Source organism: Gekko japonicus, unplaced genomic scaffold (genome assembly GCF_001447785.1).
Source record: "Gekko japonicus isolate JY-2015 unplaced genomic scaffold, Gekko_japonicus_V1.1 scaffold1195, whole genome shotgun sequence".
NCBI classification, from domain to species: domain Eukaryota; kingdom Metazoa; phylum Chordata; class Lepidosauria; order Squamata; family Gekkonidae; genus Gekko; species Gekko japonicus.
This window is the reverse complement of record NW_015176007.1, coordinates 50,394-65,053: the sequence shown is the minus strand read 5'-3', so window position 1 is coordinate 65,053 and position 14,660 is coordinate 50,394. Positions and strand designations below refer to the sequence as shown.

Genomic DNA, 14,660 nt, shown 5'->3' with positions numbered 1-14,660 from the left:
TTCCGTTGTACCCAACAGGCTACTGAGCTAAGATCCCTGGTGCCTCACCTTACAAGCTCCCAGTTCTCTTGCCAGTCCCTCCAGGTATGGAGCCAGATCAAAGGGCTTTTTAGGGGTATTGTTCGGGCAGAGATGAAACGTGGGAGGGAAGGTGTTTTTTTTAATGACAGCTGTCCTTGATAACCCTTGTAAAGTTTCTAGATTCAGGTTGCACCATCAAAACACTAGTGGATACACTAGTAAATGCAGCTATATTTAGCATGTGTTGCCATGACTGCCACCTTCCCCCTGTCCAATTGCAAGGGCTAGTGAAAATGAGTGAAGGGAAAACTCTCATACCCTGCCATTCTTCTGCATGTGTGGATTGGCTCCATCTGTTTATTTATTTAGAGAATATGCGCGCGCACACACACAGGCTTTCCAAAGACCTGCGAAGGTGGCTCACAAGTTGAAACAGGGTAAAGTTATCAAAGCGGCATTAGAATGAACAAAATGTTTAAAACCCAGCCAGAGCTTAAAGCCGCACAAAGCATTCAACAGCCTAAAATGATCCTTATAAAACAGCCCTCAGCCTAGAAGCAGACTGTAAAAACTGTTTGAAATGACCCCCCCCCCCAGAGTTAAGTCTTGGTAAAAGAAGTGTTTTCGCTTGTTATCTAAAAGAGTGGGTAGGTGTAATAGTCAGAAGTTCAGTTCATGTTTCATTATAGTTTCAGAATAATAATAATAAGGCACCAAGGAAGCCTTGGAGGAAAAGCATTCTACAGGCAAGGTGCCACCCCTGAGAAAGCCCTGTCGCCAGACACCACATACTACACCTCTGTGAAGATCAGAGCTTTTAAGAAGTATTTTAAATGGTGAGCTGGACAGTATGGGAAGAGGCAAACTTTCAATACCCTGTTCTCCCCAGTTATTTAGGGCTCCTTAAAGGAAAGAATCAGAACTTTGAATTGTGCCTGGAAACATATGGGCAGCTCTTTCAGCATAAGGCTGATATGATTCCCTATACCAAGGCCCTGACAGTAGCCTGGCTGTCACATTTTGACTAACTGAAGTGGTCTGGACAGTTTTCAGAGGCATCCTTACGTGTGCGTGTCTGTTTCTCCTTTCTTCATTATTCTTGCAAAATCCCTGATTCCCACCATGAGTAGTGCTTCTTGGTTTTCCGACCACTAGCAATCACTTCAGTAGCTTCCACACAAACATTGCCCAGTCCCTGCATAATTTGGCATACTTTTGTGAATTGTCTGTGACATCACAGCAGCTCAGCCAGTGGCAAAAGAGGAATTCCAGGCAGTCAATCAAGTACAGCAGCCTGAACGATCAGACTTTCCCCCCCACCAGTCTTACATCCATCGTGGGGGTGGGTGAATGCAGCCTTTTGAGGTTGCAGAGAACTCTGTCTTACCATTTCTGCAACAGGACTGAGGGAGTTCCTCTGAAAAGACGGTTTGGGTAGCTGCAGAAACAGGGCGTTGAGAGGAGACAAGAGGAATGCTGCTTGTGGAGCTTTGGTGAGGGTGTGTCTAATTTATAAAGCAGACGGAGAGAAGAGTTGCCAGAGAGCTATCTGGTTTCTTTCTGCAGAGGCCTGAGCAGGATGGCTGAGAGTTCCAAAATCCAGCTGTTTGTCAAGGTGAGATCTAATGGGGCCAGGGTCTCCTTGCATGGTGGGAAACGAAGGGTGTTGAGACTGCCATTAGACTGCCTGGATATTTCAAGCGGTGTGTCTTCAGAATAACAGTGAGGCGCTGCGTGAAAACCTAAGAAGATAAGACCTAAAGTCCATTTAGTTCAGTATCCCTGGTTCCCACAGGGACCAACCAGCTGTCTTGAAGGAGCTCACAAGCAGGGCATGAAGATAACCCCCCCCCCCCCGCAAGTAGGATTCAAGCTGACACTGCCTTTGAACGTGGAGGTCCCGTATCACAGCTGACACCCCTATTCTCCACACAAAAGCTTGTGGCAGTTGCCCCATCTTGTGGACTTGAGTTCAACAAGTTAATTGTGACTGGGGATACCAGCCTTCCGGGGGTGGGGGTGGGCTGAGGATATCCTGGAATTACAGCTCATCTCCAGACTATAGAGATTGGTTCCCCTGGAGAAATTGGATGCTTTGGAGGGTGGACTCTATGGCACTCTACCCCACTGTGGTTCCTGTCCTCCCCAGACTCTACTCCCAAATCTCTAGGAGTTTCCCAACCTGGCGCTGGCAACCCAACCCCCATCCCCAGGGGAGACCTGGGAACATTAAGTGCAATGACCTCTGTTGAGTAAATTGAACAGAACTGATCCATAAGTTAATTGTGTGTCATGTGAAACTATGTGTAGGCATGCATGTCTAGGATGTGCTGAACTTGAGGGAAGTTATGTGGCATGTTTTAACTGTGTTGTAACCTGCCCTGAGCATGCTGTGGGGGGGGGGCGCTAAAACCAATCAATCAATAAGCCCCCCACACGCAAGGCAGGGATGCAAAATATCCCTTGAAATGACCTGGAGAAAGATTTTTGCTTTTGACTTTGATTCACTCTCTTCCGCCAGGGACCCAGGAGCTTAGCGTGATCTAAGTCTAGTATTGCTTTGATGATTTGATATCTGCGGTGCTACATCAGCCCTTCTTGATGGCCTTCGTCAACCGTTAAAGAATATTTTAGGGGAAAGGAAAAGAGACTGAATTGTTGAGATTCTCTCAAAAGCTGGTTTGAACTAATATTTAAGCAGAAGGGATGAAAAGAAGCATAGGAACAAATGCCATGGGGGGGGTCATCAGTTATGGGCTCCCGCCAAAGTTATGGCCTCCCCCCCCAATAGAGTGAGACTCTAATAGGGACTATCCTTGAATAAAGCCAGCCTGGAACCATAAGAGCCCTCTTTCGGAGTGGGAGAAATGAATCCCTCCAAAATTTGTCCGGGCATGTCCATTTCTCCTGCCCGTGTACTTTGTCGGTCCCTTCATTCTATTCCAAAAGGGCTCCTTACAAGGCTCTGGGGCTGAAATGACACTGAGAGGGCAACCTTTATTGCCATTGGGGGGGGGGGCAGTGGGGAATGCTCCGAGCATACTCAAAAGCCTTTGACTGTTCAAAGCGGCAGCATGAAAACAGGTTCGGGAGCTTTCCCGTGCTTGACAACTCACTCCCAGAGGTATGTTGCTCTGGCCAAGTGTGTGGAACAGAAATGTCTCACCTCTGACGTGCCTTCAAGGGATACAGAAGTTTGCCCCATGATTGTTCGATCTGAGATCACTTGCTTGTGCAAGTTTCTGCTTGATACTGCCACCACGGAGTGACTTGGGCATCCATTTTCCCACGCTTCTGGGGCTGTGTAGATGGGGGAGGAGCTCGCCTATCTAGATGCACCCCCGATTTAATCTCTTGCCTTGCCTTTGCTTCGCTTACTGGATTCTTTTCCCATGGCTGTTTACCACCATACCTCTGCCCTCCTTTACAAAAATGTCTTGTTTTCCCCAGGACTGGGGAGACCTGGGTTCAGATTGCCAGTGGGGTCATTTGGGCCAATCATTCAGCCTATGCTGCAGGGTTGTTCTGTGGGCAAAATGGAGGGGTGACCATGTATGCCTCTCTGCGCTACCTGGAAGAAGAGCAGGGTTAAAATATGATATATTCCACACACACACACACACTGCTTTTAGATGTCTGACACCACAGCAACAGGAATTTCTTTCCATTTGTAAGTTTGGTTATCACCCTTGTATGCATCTGTGTGCTTAAAATGCAGATTGCATATTCCAATCTTCCGGTCTGTCGCCCACATTTCCTATTTGCTTCTGAACTGATGTAGATTATAAAACCTTGAGGCGTGACCCTTGTCATTCTGTTTTTTTTTAGTTTGTTGTGAAGGGCTGAGTACATTTTAAGCACCCTGAAAAGTAATACTGATGATAATCACTTCCCCCCCCCACACACACACACACCTTGGGCCTCCTCTTTCCATCTTTAATGTGATTTGAGAATCTGCCCAGGCCCAGGCCTTGGGCAACTTGGCCCCAAGGAGGCCAGTAATTAGCCCAGAAGCCCATGCTCTTCCCCTGAGTCCTTGTCTTGCACAAAATAACACCTCACCCAAACCGGTTTCGCCAATCTGAAGCACTACCAGGCCTCTGATCAGGGGCAACATCTCTAGCAAAGACTCTCATCCCAATATAAAGAGGAGGAGAAACAAGACTCCAAATGGGGGATGATGGGGTTCTTTGAGGTTCTTTTGAGGAAGGGGTAAAGGGTTTGGGGGATTTTTTTGCAAACTAATTTTGCACTGGGGATGGTATTAGGGATGGGCATGAACCGGGAAAATGCAGTTTGGTGTGGTTTGTGCAGTTCGTGGCCCTGCAGAACCCATTGCAGAAAGCCTGAAAAGCAGCTGAGTGGTGGGGGGCAAGCTGCTGCTCAGCTGTTTCGAGCAGGCAGCTGCGTGGTATGGAGTGTCTCCCTGCCACACAGCTGTTTTCATGATGTCTTCTGTGGTCCTTTTTAAGTTTAAAGGGACTGCACAAGACAGCCTGAAACAGCTGAGTGGCAGAGAGCCTCCCCACCCCTCAGCTGTTTTTGTGGCTTTTGCAGAAAACAGAAAGCAGAGATTTAAAGGGACTTGGTCCCTTTAAACCCCCCACTTTCTGTTCCATCCGCAAACCACCATGAACCTCATAAACCACTCTAAACGTTTGTGACAGTGAACCCGTCACGAATTTCTGTTCCCCAACCACAAACAGGGCAAATTTGTCATTAATGTTGCTTCATGGTTCAATTTGTTCCCATCCCTAGATAGTATGAGCCTTGAAAAATCCAGAGTGGGTGCTACCTTTGAGCTCTAAGCAAAAAATGTTCTCTCCCACAGGTAACTTGGCACATACAAAGTGCATGGTGTCACCTAGATGGCTTAAAATGCACAACCAGGAAACATTGGGGGGGGAGGGGAATATGCAGCAGCAAGAACAACAAAACATTCTGTTTCCAGGATACACCTGTGTTACACCCAAAGACAATACTAAACCCACCCACCACCAGATGCCGACACCACTATTACTGAAATCTGGCCTCCAACAAAACTCAAAGTGAATTGGGCTAGGAGGGTGGGGACCTCGTTAGGTGAAATAACCAAGGAATTTTAACAGAAACTGTGAGATATTTTTGGTAAGGTTAATGAATATCTGTGTCTATGCTGTAGTTTTATATTGGTCTTGTACCAGTTTAACTAGCATAGTGTAGTGTCCCCCTACCCCCAAATTGGCAAGAATACTGAGAATTCCTTTTTTGATACTTGCTGGCCACTGCCTTCATAGAACTACCGTTCCCAGGGTTCCCTGAAAGAGAGATGTTCTGGTCATGTGATTATACGTGCATTTGTTTGTGAGAGACAGCGAACATGTGGTCACTTTACAGGTGAATCTGGGAATCAGTACATGGATAAATGTGAAGTTTCAATCAGATGTTCAGATATACATGCATTTAATGTTACATGAGGACAACTCGATGTATGTATAAGGAAAAAGTAAGAGTACATTGTATACAGATTGTGTGTGTGTGTTCATGGTGACCTGTAAACAGGCTACAGCAGGGGTGTTGAACTCATTTGTTATGAGGGCCGGATCTGACATAAATGAGACTTTGTTGGGCCCGGTCATGTGTGCCATAAAATGTAATGCCAGGTAGTGGAGATATCTACATACTAATACCAAAGTGGCCCCCTCCGGATATCTAAATCCACACTTCGGGGGCACTTGGGGGGCAGGGAGAGGTTTGTGCACACGTGGGGCGGTCCCCACGTGTGCACAAAAATCAGAAACCCTGAAAAAATATTGGGGGGATGTTTAAATCCCCCCGAAACTGGCAGAGCGTCCCCTGCGCATGCCGAGCCGGGGGGGAAGAGCAGCAGCCAGCTTGGAGGGCTGCCCCTGCCTGCCTGCTGCCTCCCGTCCAGAGCCGTACCTTGCGCGGCCCGCGGCTTCGCTCCTCCTGGCCGCTGGCCCTGGCTCCCCGTCGCCAGGGGAACTCCAGCCCGCCCTTCATGCCCAACTTGCCCGCCCAGCGGCCTGGCCTGGCCCCTGACCCAGCTCGGACGGGGGGGGGAGGCAGAGTCTCTCCTGCATGGAAATGTTGTGCGGGGCTGGGATCCAAGCCGGGAAGTGCGGCGGCGGCGGCAGGGTTCAGTGGTGAGCACCCTTGCCCCCTTCCTTCAAGACCAAAGGCATAGAGTTTGGAGCAGAAGAACCTCTTACCACTGTATTCAAAATTGGGACAGAAGAAGTCTCTGCTTCAGGCTATGCTGTTCAGGTGTGTATCTGTAAGCTACAACAGAGTATGCTGTTCAGGTGTGTATCTGTAAGCTACAAACCTATGATGACGCGGCAGCAGCAGCAGCAGAACTGGAATAAGAAGCAGAAGATAGCCATTTCCACGGTGGGCCTGATAGAAGTCTTCCTGGGGCCTGATCCGGCCCCCGGGCTGCATGTTTGACACCACTGGGCTAGAGTAACTGTCAAAGAATTTTACATCTGTGGCGTAGATACTTCTGAAATCTCAGTGTGTCCATTCTTATCTTTCTCCCTTAGGCAAGTGATGATGGCGAGACCATCGGGCACTGTCCGTTCTGCCAGCGTCTCTTTATGATCTTGCTCCTTAAAGGGGTACCCTTTACTCTGACCACGGTGGATATCAAAAGGTGCCATATACATGGGAAGGGGCTTGACCAAGTGCTTCCATCTTGTTTACTTTGCATTTATTTCTGTGGGCTTTTGTCCTGGCGTGCTCTAATGTCACATCTAATGTCATATCTGTGCTCTGTTTTTATTGTTATTGTATCATGGTGTTCATCTGCCCTCAGAGTAAAAGTAGATGACCCACTGAAAGATCCATAAATAGTTCTTCCGAAGGTTTTTATTAGTAAAGAGCAGTTGTGTAGGGTGTGTGGAGAGGAGAAGACTCAATTCATGGCAGCTGAGATGTGGGGGAGTTCCCCCCCACACACACAACAAATGTGTCCTCCTATATTTTCAACTCACCCCTCTGAGGAGGAAACAGAGGTCGTCTACAAATCCCGCCACCCCCCAACAGTAGCTTGAGTGGGATGAGAGGGTGTTTGCACTTGAGAAAATGATGCTGCTGAAAGGGTTCTTAAAACCCCTTCCGTTGTCTCCTCTGGTTTCCATCTAAGCTGGTTTCTCAAGAGGAGCCATTTACAAAACTTGTTTCCGTCAATACAAGGCAGGCTGCAAAACAGGCCATGTCTCCAGCAGCTGAGAGCACAAAAACAAGACATTTAAAGATGCCGTCTTGACCAGAGGTGTCGAACTCATTTCTTTTGAGGGCTGGATCTGACATAAATGTCACTGTCAGGCTGGGCCATGTGTGTCATAAAATGTAATGCCAGATACCAGAGATATTTTATCATAGACCGTGACCCATACCCCTCCTCAGCAGAACTCGGGGCCAGATCAGCCCTCCTCACCCCTTATGGTTGCCAACTCTGGAGATCTGGGGGAAGACCCTTATGAGGGCCTGTGTCTGGGGAAGGGAGGGCCCTCAGCAGGGGGTGTAATACCCCAATATAGGCCCTTCTGGTCCACATTTGGGCTGGTTTCCCTCCAGTTACTCGTGGGCCAGATATGAGACCTAGACAGGCTGGTTCTGGCCCCCCAGGCCATATGTTTGACCAGGCCCGTAGCCACAGTGGGGCATCACGGGGCTAGGCCCCCCTAATCACTGGCAAGGCCCCACAACTTCCCATCCAGCCCAAGGCCCCCAAGTGGTGGCAGATGCGGGGAAGAAGCTGGGTTTTTCTTTAATTCGATTAGTCAGTGCCTCCTAAGAAAGAGCCAGTTTGGTGTCGTGGTTGAGTGCATGGGCTTTAATCTGGGAGAACCGGGTTTGATTCCCCACTCCTCCACTCTCACCTGGCTGGATGACCTTGGGCAAGCCATAGTTGTGATAAGAGCTGTTCTTGAAAAAGAGCAGTTTCTGTCAAGAGTTCTCTCAGCCCCACCCACCTCACAGGGTGTCTGTTGTGGTGAGGGGAAGGGAAAGGAGTTTGTAAGCCACTCTGAGACACCTTTGGGTAGTGAAGGGAGGGGTATAAATCCAATCTCTTCTTGGCTATGGGCCTGTGTTTGACACATCTGGTCTTGCCTTTAAAGTCTCACACAGACGCAAAACCAAAGCAGGTGCTAAATACGAAATGTTTAAAAAGCCCTGCACCCTTACAGGGCTTGACTATTAGTTCTCTTCTTAGAGAGAGAGGACCATTGCACACATTCTAGGACCCATATTAAAAAGGGTTTATGGGGTGGAACTGACACTTAGATCCAGGGTCAGACATCTACTCAGCTGGAGCCATGCATCAAGGATTTTCAGCTTTTGGATCAGTGACCAAGGCTGCTTTTTTCTTCTCTCCTCCTCTGCTCCTTACAGGTCTTTGGATGTGTTGAAGGACTTTGCCCCAGGAGCTCAGCTCCCTGTACTGCTGTATGACGGTGAACCTAAAACAGACACTAACAAGATAGAAGAGTTTTTGGAGGAGACCCTGGGACCCCCAAAGTACGTGTTCAACCAGCAGCCTTGAATGATTGCCGAAGCATATTGGTCTGGGGAGGGATAACAGGTGCAGAAAGGGCTGCTAATGTTGTCTTCCAAGTATTTTTGTATCCATTGTCTTGCTGTAATTCTTACAACAATCCTGGAAGGTAAGACACTCCTGGTACGTAGGTAGAAAGATGGGGAGGCGAGGGAGGGAGGGGGTTGCCTTAGGTCACTTAAAAGGCTTCTATCCCACTTTTTCTATTTTATTTTTTAAATTCTTTGTGAATATCTCTGTGTGTGTACGCGCTTGCGTGTGCTTGCAAGCCCGGAAGGCATGGTGACTTCTGGCGACCCCTAGTGGGGCTTGGATGTTTCAGAGAGGTGGCTTATTATTGCTTGCCTCTGTGTCCTGGCCCTGATATACCTTGGAGGTTTCCCTTCCAAGAATTTGCCAGGTTTGGCCCTGCTTAGCTTCTGAGATCTGACGAGATCGGCCTTGCCTGGGCTATCCAGGTCAGGGCTATCCCTCTTTTTCTGATGCTCAAGGGGGCTTATCACAGTAACAGTCATCAACAGATAAAAACACATTAAAACCTTGTAAATCCTAAATCAGTAGTCTGTTAATACAGCCCACTGCCCAGCAGTAAAAAAGCTGTCAACTATAATTAATCTAAGAAGGCCCTATGAATAAGAATAATTTTGCAAAGCTTCTGGAAACCTGCTTTTGAGGGTGCCATCTGGACTTCCTCCATGGGTCTATAAAAGGAGGCTAATGCCACAACAAAGTGAGAAGGTTTTGCTGATGAGGCACGTGCCTGGCATGGGCGGAGGGGGGGCCCCCCTGCCAAATGAGTTGGGTATCACACCACTGCACATAGAATGTGGTGTTTCCCTCTCTGTTCCCGTAGCCCCTTCCGACCCCTGGAAAGATGGCTTACGGGGTTGTGGGATCTGTGTGAAAGAACGGCTCTGCAGGTTTGAGGGTGAGGAAAGGCAAGGGGTGAAATTGCTCCCCCTTCCTCTTCTCCAAGGGCAGTTCCACTGAAGAAAAGGATTGCTCTTGTCCCCTTTTCCCTCTTTGCTCCTGCCCACAGACCTGCACAGCTGTTCCTCTGCACACATTCCATGACCACAGCAATGACCCTTTTGAGAGTGGGAGGGGTCTGCAGGGATGGAGAGGAACGCAGGGAAAAACTTCTGTACATGGATGGTTGAATACACACCACCAGCATCTGCTGCAAGGAGCTAAATTGGCGTGGGGGCTCATAATGGGAGGGAGGGAACCCATGGAAGGGGCAAGATCCCAGCTCCACTACTCTTTCTCTTACCCACTTTGCTACACCAGTTGTCTCCTTCTCCCACAGTTTTCCAAGCCTGGTGCCCAAGTATAAAGAGTCCAGCATCGCTGGAAATGACATTTTCCACAAATTCTCTGCTTACATCAAGAATCCAGTACCTGCCCAGGATGAAGGTAAAGAATGATAAGAAGGAAGGAGAGGTAAACAGGTTGGACGAGAGAGGATTCGCTCATTACAAGGGAGTTCCCCAGAATCCCAAGACTCAATCAGTGGGTGATTGGCTAGATCTGGCCCTTTGAGCCTATCTGGGTGGCCTACATCATGTCCACCTCTTTCGTAAAGGCACAAGAATGACCTTGTGGTATCCAAGTGAAAGGCAAGGTATAAATCCAACTCTTCTTCTTCCTTTTCCTCCATCTCTTCTTGTTCCTCCTCTTCCTCCTTCTCCTCCTCCCAGTTTTGAGACAACACCGGGGAGGACCAGAGATGGAAAATCTCAACTTTTGAGCCTGTTTAAACGTCAGCTGCCTTGTGGTATCAACCCAAAGGTCTGCCTCCATCAGTGGTAATGGAATGAGGTATTCTATTAACTTTGATAGACTATCTCTGAATGTGAAGGTTCCATTTAGCTGTTGGATGGCACTGCAGAGGGCGGAGGTGGTCTGGTCAATGTTTTAGTGCCCTAAAATGCCTCTTCTTAAAGCGGACTCATGAGTGAGGGTCTACCACACCCTTCAGTGTAGTGGAATAGTGGTTAAGAGTGGTGGACTCTAATTTAGAGAACCAGGTTTGATTCTCCACTCCTCCACTTGCAGCCAGCTGGGTGACCTTGGGTCAGTCACAGTTCTCTCAGAGCTGTTCTCTCAAGAGCAGTTCTCTCAGAGCTCTCTCAGCCCCATCTACCTCACAGGGTGTCTGTTGTGGGGAGGGGGAGAGAGAGGAGATTGTAAGCTGCTCTGAGACTCCAAGTGAAAGGCAGGGTATAAATCCAACTCTTCTTCTTCTTCCTTTTCCTCCATCTCTTCTTGTTCCTCCTCTTCCTCCTTCTCCTCCTCCCAGTTTTGAGACAACACCGGGGAGGACCAGAGATGGAAAAACTCAACTTTTGAGCCTGTTTAAACATCAAGTTGGCCACTCTGTAACAAATATTTACTCTTTGTGCAAAAGACAGAATAAGATGCCCAGCTGAGAAGACTCAGATGCAAATATGGGTGAATCTGTTTAGGGGCATTTCCTGCCTCAGCCCCCCAAACTAGCAAACAACAGACCAGGTCCTCCACCAGCCAAAGTCCCAAACTCTTTCATGTGTTTCTCTTCCAGCTCTGCAGAAAAACCTTCTCAAAGCCTTGCTTAAGTTGGACAAGTACCTGAACACACCCATGGAGTATGAGTTGGTGCGGGACCCGGAGCTCGCTGTCTCTCAGAGGCGGTTCCTGGATGGGGACCAAATGACCCTTGCGGACTGCAGCCTCCTACCCAAGCTCAACATTGTTAATGTGAGTCTCACCCCCACATTTAGCCCTTTGGTTCATCCAGATCAGCATAGTCTTCTCTGACTGCTCCTGGGTCCCCAAGCTCTTGGGTACAGGAAAGCCTTTCCCCACTTGTCCTTCCTGAGATCCCTAACCGGAGAAGTCAGGGAATCAATTGATGCTGACTTGCCAACCGCAAACAAAGCAGGTGCTCAACTACTGAGCCGCCAACCACCCCCACCCCCCTGGACATAAGAAGCTGCTTTCCTGAGTCAAGAACATTGCTCTGTATAGCTCAGCACTGTGTACTCCGAATGGCAGCGGTCCTGGAGGATCTCTGGGGTTCCCTGTTAAAGGAACAGTACCCTAACTATGTGCCTGACCACTGAACCAATGAAATCTCCTTAGACCCAGTCAAACTATTGGGCTTGTCCAGCTCAGTCCTGTCTTCTCTCAGTGGCATTAGTGAAGACTGATATGAATCCACAAGGGGTAAGCTGACACTAAATATAATACAGGTACAAAATTTATTCAGGTGTACACATTTTAAAAAAAACTTAGACCCATTAAAAATATTCACATTCAGACATAAAAAACTTCTCAACACTCATACATAGATGGGTTAGTGCTGTGCAACTGAACCAAACGCGTTTCGGCCCCTAGGGGCCTTCCTCAGTGGTCACAATCCAAAATACAAACTTGACATACATTCAAAAAATTTTTTTTTACGTAAGATGTTAAACACATATGCAGTATAAGGCCAAATATTGTATCCTTATATATTTATATGTTTACTGTTGTTATATAAGATAGGTATAGACTTGCGTGAGTTGAATGTATGTCACTCCATCCTGTACAAATTCTGGTCCGTAGTTCTGATAAGAGCTGTTCTTGAAAAAGAGCAGTTTCTGTCAAGAGCTCTCTCAGCCCCGCCTACCTCACAGGGTGTCTGTTGTGGGGAGGGGGAGGGAAAGGAGTTTGTAAACCGCTCTGAGACACCTTCAGGTAGTGAAGGGCGGGGTATAAATCCAATCTCTTCTCTTCACATTTTTGTCTCAGTTCAGGAAGGATGGCTCCAGAGCAAACTAATTTATGCAGTAGCCAAATCACTCGCTCACAACTTTAATGTCACTAGCTCACAAAGTAGAATTTTTGCTCACAAGACTCCACAGCTTAGAGAGCGCATACAGCCCCGTATGCATTGTCTTTTCATTCCACACAGATTAAAATGGGAAGGTTGTTACCCTCTCTTGACCTTTCTCTCTACCCCCCCCCCCACAGGTTGTGTGTCAGCACTATCGGCAATTTGGCGTCCCCAAGGAGTTGTGCGGCCTCTGGCGGTACCTGGACAGCGCTGCGGAGGTGAAGGAGTTTAAGTACACTTGTCCCAACAGTGAGGAGATTGTGCAGGCTTACCGTGCTGTGGTCAGGCCGCTCAAGTAAACCTGAGGTCCAACGCAGACATTAGCCTGACAAGATGGCTGCCGTTCACCACTCAGCCTACCCCACAGACTAGCTTTGCTCCCATCCTCCTACCACCAATCAGACTGTGGTAAACTGAGTCAGAAAGGGATCCTGGCACAGGTGACCTCCAGTGCTTCAAGTAACAAGGTGGTTTTTCATCCTACCCCTCAATCAAGATGGCCACAGTGGCAGCTGACCCTGGGAAGAAAGGGCGATTCTGGAGCTGAATGCCGTTGGTTGGTAGCCATGTGCTGTCCAGTTCTGTGCTGCTGGGTTCCTCTGCTTTTAGTCCCTGTGACTCTCCAGATACGTTGCTAGTGGGTCTTAGTAACTGTGAACCAGCAGAGCTGCTCCGATCCTCTTAACTCAGTACTGTTGGGTTCAAACACAATGAACAAGGGCGGGGCCTTCTTGTATGTCTCTGTGCTCGTGTCTATTCCACTGTGCCCTTTGGTCGTATTGCTGTCTGTTTACTAGGTGGCTTACCCCCACCCCCACCCCGTGAAGGTTTGCTTGAAGTCCTAGCATGCTTTAGCTCAGAAGCAATTCCAGATTTCTCTGGGGTGGCCAGGGTAAGCTTGAGGGAGGCTGGGCTCATATTTAAAATGTCAGATTTTTTTTTAGATTTTTTAATGCTGCTGTTATGTTGTTGTTGTTACCCAGTAATGATGTTACTCGAGGGCCGGACAGAAGTTGTGATCCCCCCCCCAATGGGGGCAGGGCAAGGGAGGCACGGCAACAAACTTGACTGTAGTTTCTGCCAGAAGTTAACCTGCCAGGCAGAGTTCCCCCCCACACACACAGACAGCTAAACTGCACCAACAGCTGAATTCCATCAACACCATCACCCAATACACTCTTTTAAGCTTGTGTGTAGCGTGGGTTTTGTGGTCAGTGCTGACGTCTCACCTCTTCCAGACACTCAGGAGATTACTTAGATGAAGGCTCTTTCATCTCAGACTGTCATCCATAAAACAGAGAAGCAAAAATTACGTTACTGTAAGGAGTGGGGCAATTATGCTACAGGAGTGCACAACTCCAGTAGTTAATAGGCTAGACTCAATCTCGACTGGAACTAAACAGGATGTATTGCAAAAGTATGACATCTCCAGGCCTTGCCTCGTGAACTTTAAAGAGTTGGCAACACTTAAGGCTCAAAACCAAACAGGAGGAAGATCATCTGTCATCCTGCCCTGTAGATAAATTGCAACCTGCAGCCTCAGTTTGCCTCAAGATCGTGCAGAGAAGAGGGCGGGTTTAACCCTTCGACTTCCACTCTGTTTGACTGTTCAAAACTTGGCTCCCTGCTTTCTTTAAAAGGAAAATAATGTTCTGAGAGTTGGGACAATGGCAGCTTGCCTAAGATTTGCAGCCCATCAAGGGCATGGAGTCCAACAATGTTTGCTGAGACACTGAACTGGCAATGAGACTACAGGTCACACCACATGTCTTGGTGGACTGCATTTGAACCTCAGGTCATATGTGTTGCATCCAAGAACTAGAAAGAGGCAGCAGAAAGGACTATCTGCCATACTGTTAAAAAACAAAACAAAAACCCGAACAGTAAAACTACATGCAAGCAGAACACTAAGATATCAGGGAGAAAAATTCAGCCCAGGTTTGGTGTCGTGGTTAAGTGCGCGGACTCTAATTTGGGGGGACCGGGTTTGATTCCCCACTCCTCCACTTGTACCTGGCTGGATGACCTTGGGCAAGCCGTAGTTCTGATAAGAGCTGTTCTTGAAAAAGAGCAGTTTCTGTCAAGAGCTCTCTCAGCCCCACCTACCTCACAAGGTGTCTGTTGTGGGGAGGAGAAGGGAAAGGAGTTTATAAATCGCTCTGAGACACCTTTGGGTAGTGAAGGGCGGGGTATAAATCCAATCTATTCTTCTTCTTC

General features: G+C 48.1%; 1 protein-coding gene across 1 annotated transcript; it reads left to right on the top strand.

Moving 5' to 3' along the window:
* The first annotated feature begins 1,572 nt into the window (after positions 1-1,572).
* CLIC3 (chloride intracellular channel 3) lies at positions 1,573-14,435 on the top strand. Its single transcript, XM_015426497.1, has 6 exons — positions 1,573-1,636; positions 6,567-6,676; positions 8,422-8,547; positions 9,894-10,000; positions 11,148-11,323; positions 12,581-14,435. Exons 1-6 carry the CDS (start codon positions 1,601-1,603, stop codon positions 12,740-12,742), a joined length of 717 nt encoding a protein of 238 aa, XP_015281983.1. The 5' UTR covers positions 1,573-1,600; the 3' UTR covers positions 12,743-14,435.
* Positions 14,436-14,660: the final 225 nt, after the last annotated feature.